This window comes from Saccostrea cucullata, unplaced genomic scaffold (genome assembly GCF_032062105.1).
Source record: "Saccostrea cucullata isolate Sc308-1 unplaced genomic scaffold, CSIRO_AGI_Scuc_v1 ctg13091, whole genome shotgun sequence".
NCBI classification, from domain to species: domain Eukaryota; kingdom Metazoa; phylum Mollusca; class Bivalvia; order Ostreida; family Ostreidae; genus Saccostrea; species Saccostrea cuccullata.
The window spans coordinates 7,756-17,726 of NW_026920559.1; the positions used below are offsets into that span (position 1 = coordinate 7,756).

The following is a 9,971-nucleotide window of genomic DNA, read 5'->3' on the forward strand; positions in this document are numbered from 1 at the left end:
TAATATTTCATAACTGTTACAAAATATACCCAGTTTCTTATTTAAAATAAAAAAATTATGTAACAAAGTAATAAAAAAAGATTAAATAATTATCAATACGAAATAAATCTTTGATAACCTAGGGTTCAGGGGCGGGATTAATAAAGACTCTTAAAATGAGTTTAAGTGTGAGAAATTTCTGAAACCAATAAAAAATACTTAAATAACATTAAGACTTTGTTTTTATCTTAATTTTTATTCATAAAACTTTTAAAGTCTAAGAAAATTTTTAAATGGTTCTTAAAATTAAGAGTCCTCCATAGTATTCTTAAAGTGATAAGAAAAATTTAAGTACTGAATAAAAATGGCTGCCATTAGATTACATAGAAGGGTTTTTAGGGAACGAAAGGATTGTTTAGCAGCATACAGTGATGCTGAACTTGTTGAAAGATTTAGATTGGATTCTGCTGGCATTCTTTTTATAGAAAGGTTAATTGGACATGAAATTGTACGTAGTTCAAGGAGAAATCATGCTATATCCCCAGTGCAGAAAATTTTGCTGACTCTCAGATTCCTTGCCACCGGAAAAATGCAGCTATGCAATGGAGACGATTTGGGAATTTCACAGCCTACTGTGTCTAGGGCTATTACTGCAACCATTAAAAGTCTGTCTTCCCCCGGAATTGTTGCACAATTCATTAAATTTCCACTGGATCATGGGGCCATACGTAAAAACCAAGAAGATTTTTTCTCAATTGCTGGATTCCCAGGCGTTGTAGGGGCCATCGACGGCACACACGTTCAGATTATTGCCCCACATGAGTATGAAAATGAATATGTAAACAGACACCACTTTCATAGCATTAACACTCAGGTTGTTTTTGATCCAAACTACAGAATTATTGATGTTGTTCTTAAATGGCCAGGGTCAACACACGATTCTCGCATCCTTAATGAGAGTGGTATCAAGGTGTTATTTGAGCATAATCATCTCCCTGTCCATACTCACTTACTCGGAGACAGTGGTTACCCTTCCAAACGCTGGCTATTAACTCCGTTTCTGCGACCAAATCAGGGCTCCCAGACGAATTACAACAGGTAATGAATATTATTTTCTATCCAATTTCCACAGCATTGTCATTGTTTTAGCTATTTAGAAGTTAAAAAAAATTAAAATTCACGAACAACTGTAACTTAGGCTACTTTCGTTTTAGTTCATATGGACAAACACCACCAAATGTTTTCCCATAGACTTCCATACAAACTTTAGCACCTCTCACAGATACATATATTGAATTTCGGGAAAATGGTCTTTTTGTCGTGAAAGTTCGAGATATTGGAAAACAAAAAATGCCAGAAAAAATATACCGTGCCGTTGCACTTTTACTTTCAATTTCCATTTGTTTACAACTAGGTGCGTTTGACACCAAATGAAAATCTCTAACCAAAGTGCATCCCTCCATTCAAATTTTTACCTGTAACTCCTATATACCTCAAAGAAACCCAAGTCTTGATATCAGATTTTTTTCAACTTTATTTCACTTGTCAAATACATAACAAGTCTTTTCTCTTATTGACCAATCACGCGCCAGCTAGCATTTTCTCCTCCGCACAACCTTGGGTGTCCAAAATGTCTGCGCCCATGTATTTGTTTATGTAGGGGTTTTTCCTATAGAGTAAAAGAAACATTTATAAAAAGTGGTCAATTTAGTAAATTTAGAACACATATTCATTGTTTATCTCACCTCTTGAATATTGGGACTGACAGTCTTAGCTTAAGTACACCATCGGCTGTTACATTTCACACCCCAGTCAATCAGACCCACATCTGTGAAACAGAAAAAATGTCTATAAATTGAAGCATTTCTCTATTTTTCTTTCAAACTTTTAAAATAAAATGATTAATTTCGCTTATGTTTTGCTTGTTTTTCTTATTATCTCTAATAATTTCTAAAGGTAGATCATGTTAATCAATCAGGGTAGCAGGAACCCGTTAATAATGAAAAATGAAGAAAATCAGCAGGTTTTTGTAAGAGAAAGCTGGGTTATGGAAAGAGTGAAAACTAATGTAGATAAAATAATCAGTGGAAAGAAAGAGAATTATATCTAGTTCAAATGTACATAAGATTTTTAAAAAAATCTATCAGCAGTGGGTTGCTGGCATCAGAGAATCAAATACATCCCCATTGAAAATTTTGTAATTTTGAAGGGGGGTGACCTACATTTTAGCCAATTTTCATGATCATTTCATGTAATTGATGTTAAATATGTATATTCTCATAAAAGGCAAATATATTTATTAGCATATTATTTCTTATCAATGACATAATTAATAAATTGATTAAATGCCAAGGGCAGATAAATCATATTGTCTGACTGAATACAGTGCTCAATTGTAAGCAAAGTGCTTAAATAACTGCAGTTCTGAGGAAATTTATTTTCTAATAATCTATAAAAAGTTCTTAATAACTTAAATATTAAGAGATTAACTAGATTTTTTAAGAAAACCATACCTTGAAACTCTTAATGAAAGCAAAAGGATCATCCCGAGAGTGTCCATGTTTTGTTCATTGTAAGAGGGTAGGGTTCATTAATCTCTTCCTTCTTGATAATGCATTGCTAAAATACATTTTATTTTATTAAAACATACTGATAAATGCATATAGCAGCTTATATCTTATTTTTTTATTATTTACACCATCTTTTGAATTTCTTTTAAGCATTTGTGATGTAATACCTTTAAAAAAATCATGTTAAATAGAATTTACTCAGATAATTATTTTTAAAAATATCAAAGAAATTGGAAAAAAATAACTGCAGATAAGCATGACTCTTGTTATTCAAATAAACCAAATTTAAACAAAATTCCTTCATTTTTCAGCATGATTAAAGCACAAAATTACCCCCCCCCCTCCTTTCAGCAGAATATCAAGATTGGATATGGCAAGGAGGAGGGATATTCAGACACCTTTTTCATAATTTTTTCAGTTATAATTTTGCATATTTATTACATTTTCAATGTATTTTCAGCAAGAATATATTGTACTGTAATTTAAATTAAATTTCCTACTAGTAATCTCTAAGTTTCACCAATAGTATAACTCTTATTTCAAGCCAGCACTGATTACATGACTGAAACTAGCTTTTCTGCTGGATTATGCCCCTTATGTAAAAACAAAGTACTCTAATTAGCTAACAGCAGTCAAATTTTGTTATAAATTATTCAATCAACTCTGATTAACACAAATTTGAAAGAGGATTATTCAATCTGTTCCAATGTCTACACTCATAAAATACATGGATTTAAATGAATTTCTCAAACTGCGAGGGGGATATTCATATGTTTTGTGTATTGATGATGCCCATAAATATTGATATTGTATTATTTACAATATTCACAGTAAATTTCGGTATAAATATTTATTTAAAATTATTTACATGTACATTTATTGAAAATATGAGAGCTAGGGCAAAAAGTTTGGCATTTTTTCACTATGTGCAGTCCCCATTGTGAGCCCCAATTTAACCAGACCCTCTAATTTTTAAACAAATAGTCAAAACTAACTTAAATATAATCCCAATGCCGAAAAAATAGGAACTGATTGATTTTTTGGCTGTAATCAATTTTTATCCATGAAATCACACCTTTTCTATAGGACAAACACCACCAAATGTTTTCCCATAGACTTCCATACAAACTTTAGCACCTCTCACAGATACATATATTGAATTTCGGGAAAATGGTCTTTTTGTCGTGAAAGTTCGAGATATTGGAAAACAAAAAATGCCAGAAAAAATATACCGTGCCGTTGCACTTTTACTTTCAATTTCCATTTGTTTACAACTAGGTGCGTTTGACACCAAATGAAAATCTCTAACCAAAGTGCATCCCTCCATTCAAATTTTTACCTGTAACTCCTATATACCTCAAAGAAACCCAAGTCTTGATATCAGATTTTTTTTCAACTTTATTTCACTTGTCAAATACATAACAAGTCTTTTCTCTTATTGACCAATCACGCGCCAGCTAGCATTTTCTCCTCCGCACAACCTTGGGTGTCCAAAATGTCTGCGCCCATGTATTTGTTTATGTAGGGGTTTTTCCATATCGAGCGCCCTCTCTTGTCCAGCGCCCCCTTGTAGATAAATCTAGGAGGTGGATCCAAATATTTGCGCATCTATAATAAAATCATGGCTAACTAAAATGACAAGCTTTTCTCATTTTTTTTTAATATTAAAAATCTTTAAAAAAAAGTTTTGCCTCTTTTCATTCTTCTTTTTTGAAATTATTTATATTTAGATATAAAAAAATAATAAAAAATAATAAAATAAAATTTAAAAAACACTATTTTTACTTCTCTGCAGTATACATGCATGTACATGTAGTTTCTAAGTATCATAAATGACAGAAGCTTAGAAATATGTACATGTATACACCCCTCATAAAGATTTAAAAAAATAATTATGTTTAAATTGTTCCTGTTAGCATATGAAAAATAAAAATGGGATTTTACAAAGCAATCAGTAGTTAATTGACCTTTAAATTTTGAATGGGCCCTGTAATATTTCCAATTAAAATTTTATATTGATGAAAATAGGTAAGTTTGGAAATACTTGTGTCTTTATTTTACTAAGTTTTACTGTTGAGTTAAGAGCTACAATGATTTAGACTTATTCCTTAATTATAAACAATAATCTCAAAATTGAAGTTTTTTTGGAAGAAAAAAAAGAAAATCAAACACAAACTTAAAATTTAAGAACTATTACCTAATCATTATACTGAGAAATTGTTTTATTCCAAACTTTTTTCAATATTGGTTATTAAAACAGAGCCCACAAGAAGACGAGAAGTGTGGTGGAGAGAGGGATAGGGCAGCTGAAGAGGCGATTTCATGTCCTGCATGGTGAGATCCGCCTTTCACCAGAAAAGGCATGTCAGGTGATAATAGCCTGTTCCGTCCTTCACAACATCTGCAAGGACCGTAATATTGCATGCCCCCCGCCAGGTGATGAAGATGGGGAGGAGGATGATCATCAACAGATTGTAAATGCCAACAACAACAACAACTGCAATCATGATGGAACAAGATACAGAAAACTGTTTGCTTACACTCACTTTTGAATCTGTACTGGAGGTATATTATATCTTTTGGTTTTAAACCATCTCTTTTAGAATTATAAAAAGTTAAATAATTCATGTAATCAAAAAAAGTAATTTCAAACCTACCAAGAAGGATGGTGCATTCATTATTTTTTTAAATAAAAATTGCAACATTTTTAAAATTCTGAATTCATATTTCAAGTGATGGGTGTAAAGATCCAATTTTATGTATAATAATTTTTTGTGACATATATACATCAACAAAGTGTGCCAACAAGTCAAATACTTCAAGATAAATATTTATTTCATAATATTTTAAATGATATAGATAACAATTCTGGAAAATACATATGAAAAAAATAACATTAGATTACTTTACAAGTTAATTCTGCATTTTTCTCTTTCATATATTTTAGGCTTTTAAATTTGAAGTCCAATGCAAATAAGGGACAATCGCAGCTTATATTATGTGATTTACTCTTCCCCATTTGCCTTCTTGATTTTGAGCGCATAATATTCCACCTCGAGCTCCAACTTCCTCACAGTAAGTTCATCAATTTTTCTCTTTAGGTCTGTACTCCCAGTAGTGCTGGAGGTCCTCGAGACTAGGCGTGAAGTGGATGTGGATGTACTTGGCATAGGAGGTGGTGGTGGAGTCACAAAACATGACACTGTGTCGGATGGTCCTTCAATAACATGAATGCCCCTGAAAAAAATCAATTTTAATTTTTGTAAAATTTATACCAATTATATTTCTCTATTTATTTTCACAAAACATTTTTTCCTAATAAAGTTTGTGAACATTAAATAATATTAAATAATTTTGAATTGTGCCAGGAGACCAATTAAAAAACAGATTCCACCAGCTGGGGAGAAAAAGGGATATAATTACTTTGTATAATCTATTTTGATCAAACTTGAATATTGTCCATCACCCATAATTGTTTATGATAATGTATTTGTGCTATAAGCTTAATTATTATTTAACATAAAATTTATGACAATTTTCTTATTTCATTCTTTGCTTTTTTTTTCATTTGAAAAAAAAATTATTTGTGGTCAAAGCTCTCTTAAGTCTTTCATTGGCTTGTCTGACCCAAAGGCTTAAGTGTGCAATTTTGAATATATTGCACAGCATTAGCCATAAATGCAGATCTGCTAAGAAAAAAAAATTGTTTCCACTCTCCTAATTCTAATTTGTGTAATCACTTATCAGTGCTTTTCTTTGGCAGTGAAGATCTTAGCTCTCAATTTTTTTAAGAAAAGATTTATGAAAATTTTACCCTAAAATTGTGTGCCTCATGAACTATTTAAAGCAATATTTTAATTAATTTGAATTCATTTTTAGCTCACCTGAGCCGAAGGCTCAAGTGAGCTTTTCTGATCACATTTTGTGCGTCGTCCGTCCGTCTGTAAACTTTTCACATTTTCAGAATCAATGGGCCAATTTTAACCAAACTTGCTACAAAGCATCCTTGGGTAAAGGGGAGTTTAAATTGTTAAAATGAAGGCCAAGTCTTCTTACAAGGGGAGATAACCAAGAAAAACAAAAATAGGGTGGGGTCACTTAAAAATCTTCTTCTCAAGAACCACTGGGCCAGGAAAGCTGAAACTTATATGGAAGCATCCTTGGGTAGTGTAGATATTAAATTGTTAAAATCATTACCCCCCAGGAGTAAGGCGGGGCCACAATAGGGAATCCAAGTTTTACATAGAAACATATAGAACAAATCTTTAAAAATCTTCTTCTCAAGAACCACTGGGCCAGGAAAGCTGAAACTTATATAAAAGTATAATATCCTTGGGTAGTGTAGATTCTAAAGTTTTAAAATCATAAAAGGGAGGGGCATGATAGGTATAGCAAGTGGGGGAATCTGGTAAAGAACTGCATCACCCAAGTCACTCATGTGAGTGATGTGGCCCATGGGCCTCTTGTTTTTCATTGGTGTAATCTAGATTTGTTTAAATCAGTTCAAAGATTAAAAAAAAGTTTAAAATTGCCCACCTACTTTCAATATTTTTTGTGAAGCCTGAATTAAGGTGGAAACAACATTTTTTCCTTCATCTATTGATGATTCTATTAAATCAGAATTTAAATCCTTTATACTTACAATGGTTCCTCTCCTAGAAGACCTAGCTGTATGAGTGTAGTGTCTGCACCTCCTCCAATACCAGTCAGGCAAGTGTTATTTTCCCCCCACAACACTGGACACAGCCTCAGCAATTGCACTTAGTGCCTTTGGAGGAGGACCACCACCTTTAAAGTACAAATATTTGATTCAGCATAATTTTCCCCCACTCTTTATTTACCTTTCCAAATGTTTTAAGCATTACATGTATAAATAAAAACACTTTTCACCTTGATCTTAAATTGTCACTCAAAGTGAAGTGAGTTAATAAGTCTAACATTTTGAATGAAAAAAAGATGATCAGATATTACTTCTATTAATATTATCCTGCGGGGCACCCCAAAATAATGAAAATATTTTACTTTGGGTTATTCCCCTTTTATCTCTCCTTGGTTACATGTAAACTATATGAATGTACGCGGAAAAACCAAACTGCAGAAATTTCAATCCTTTCTGACCATTTGTAAATGGTTGAGTGTTATTTAATGTTAATTTAATGCATAGAAGGGTTAACATTGAGTTTTAAGATTATTGCTGAAGGATACATCAAAGTCTATAATACACAGGTCTACATGATTGAGTTGAACACGATCGCGGATCAAGTGAAAATGTGTGTAAAGACCAACCTGTCCCAGTCGTACCTATCCTATGATCGGATATTTCCGATTTCGATTTGGAAAAAATATTGTGCCATTTTTTTTCCACCTCTGCTGCTGTTCTAGCTGGACCAACGCCCATTGCAGTCAGCGTTTGTGCAATACTTTGCCACGTACGAGCCTTCATGTACGACGTCAGTGTTGGACCCAACTTCCCTCTAAGAATACGCTTATTTTTCATCGATTAAATTAGTCAACGTAAGGGTTTCATCGGCATTCCAATTTGGCTTCCTTTTTGTCTGCGATTCCATTTTCCCGTCTGCTAATAATACGTCACGTCTGTTGAATTTATTATCTCCTTCACTAGAGAGCGCGTTTGTTGTTGCAAAAAGTACGGCAAATCGCTAGTGTTGTCATAGTGCTTATACTTAAACATGATGTTTTTTCTTAAAAAAAAATTAGTTAAGAATTTTGCTTAGGATCTTTATGAATTAAAACTTAAGAATTTTTCTTAGTTAAAATTTTTTTAATGTTTAAGTACAACTTTTAAGAAAAATCTAAAAGTCTTTATGAATTCCACTCCAAATCTCGACTGTATCAAAAGATGTTTTAAGAATAATGAAACTGTGTAAGTGAATTTTAGCGTTCGTTTGGAGTTAAATACATGAATGTGAATTCAATCAAAAATGTAATGAAGTGTATTTCCATGAATAATTTTGAATTTTTCTGACATAATTTAAAATTATTCATTTAAATTTAGTTTCTTTTGTTTCGTTTTTATATATATGAAACGTTTTCTTATCTCAGAAAACATCACAAAAGATCTGTGCACGTCAACTAAGAATTGTGAAGATCCATCCAAGTCATGTTCGCGATCGTATAGAGAAGAAATCGGCGTTTGTAAATGCAGAGATGGGTATATAAGATTCGGAAGCAATTGTTTTAAGGGTAAATGATATAAAGCACGATTCTACTTTAAAATATTTCAATCACTTTCAGTCATACTTGAACCGTTTACAGACCAGAAACATTTGATATATAGAAAAAAAATGTCATTGTGTTTATCAGGAAATTTGCAACTAAACGAAAGCTGCCAGCGAAATGTGCAGTGTTCAGGGACAGTTGGTTCGGTGTGTCAGAACAATAAATGTGTCTGTAGGTCGGGATACATCCCACTCAATGATTCCAGCTGTTTTTCACGTAGGTTTATTTTATAATATATATTCATATATATAAAAGAAAATTTTCTTTTTTACATTTAAACTCCTGTAAATCAAAATGTTAACCAATGTTGTATTTGAATGTTTTAAATGTTTATATATCCCTTTTTCTGAATACGAGAAGAGAGAGAGAGAGAGAGAGAGAGAGAGAGAGAGAGAGAGAGAGAGAGAGAGAGAGAGAGAGAGAGAGAGAGAGAGAGAGAGAGAGAGAGAGACAGAGAGAGAGAGAGAGAGAGAGAGACAGAGAGAGAGAGAGAGAGAGAGAGAGAGAGAGAGAATTCATTCAGATTGAAATATGAAATCTTTATAAAAATAGGTCCTATTGATAAGGCTAAGGTCTGACTTATTCTGAAAACAAACACAAATGAAACTAGTAAACTATTTGTTCAGAGAACAATAAGACGTCTTTCCACCTTTTTAAGTGTTTCAATACCATTTGGGCTGAAAAAAGTAGAAAAAAAGCAAGAAAATAAATAAAACAGCAAAATTCTCATTTCTGTACTAGGATTTTAGATCGGGCTCGCAGTTGTTATAAATATACCGTAAACAGACGAGTCGACTCGGGGATAACCACGGATTCATTGACTACGAAAAGAGAGCACGTTAAAAACACTGTAACACGCTCCTAGGTGTATATATGAGCTTGAATGAGATTGTTTTCGAGTTAAGATGTAAGGGGTAGGGTCTGATTAAAATTATGATATACCTATTAATATGAATAACATGCATTTGATCTGCGCATCAAGACGGAAGCGTAAGTGAAAACGTCGTGAAATGTCCCATGTGTACCTGCATCATATGTGCATTATACATGTATTAAAGAAATGTTTGAAAATATCCGATTTGAGTTGTTTTATGTTTGAAATGGATGGCGATAAATTATTTAAGAGCATGTGAAAAACATAAGCGAGAGATGCAAGGCAGTTTGTATTTATGGAAAAGGAGA

The 9,971-nt window shown here is 32.6% G+C and overlaps 1 protein-coding gene, 1 long non-coding RNA gene and 1 pseudogene across 3 annotated transcripts; 1 reads left to right on the forward strand and 2 right to left on the reverse strand.

Moving 5' to 3' along the window:
- Positions 1 to 343: 343 nt before the first annotated feature.
- Positions 344 to 1,081, forward strand: LOC134251070 (putative nuclease HARBI1). The gene has a single exon (XM_062733439.1). It carries the CDS (start codon positions 344 to 346, stop codon positions 1,079 to 1,081), a length of 738 nt encoding a protein of 245 aa, XP_062589423.1.
- A 428-nt stretch (positions 1,082 to 1,509) lies between these two features.
- Positions 1,510 to 3,939, reverse strand: LOC134251078 (uncharacterized). Of its 2 annotated transcripts, none has more exons than XR_009988665.1 (4): positions 3,889 to 3,939; positions 2,493 to 2,598; positions 1,725 to 1,807; positions 1,510 to 1,648 (listed from the first exon to the last, which is right to left on the reverse strand). It is a non-coding gene; the product is annotated as an uncharacterized LOC134251078 (long non-coding RNA). The 2 variants fall into 2 exon arrangements; XR_009988664.1 differs by lacking the exon at positions 3,889 to 3,939 and adding an exon at positions 3,625 to 3,868 and having other exon boundaries at positions 1,511 to 1,648.
- A 1,615-nt stretch (positions 3,940 to 5,554) lies between these two features.
- Positions 5,555 to 8,116, reverse strand: LOC134251088 (uncharacterized; annotated as a pseudogene).
- Positions 8,117 to 9,971: the final 1,855 nt, after the last annotated feature.

Excerpts from the sequence above, each read along its gene's own strand:
- LOC134251070 (XM_062733439.1), top strand. The coding sequence starts at position 344 with ATGGCTGCCATTAGATTACATAGAAGGGTTTTTAGGGAACGAAAGGAT.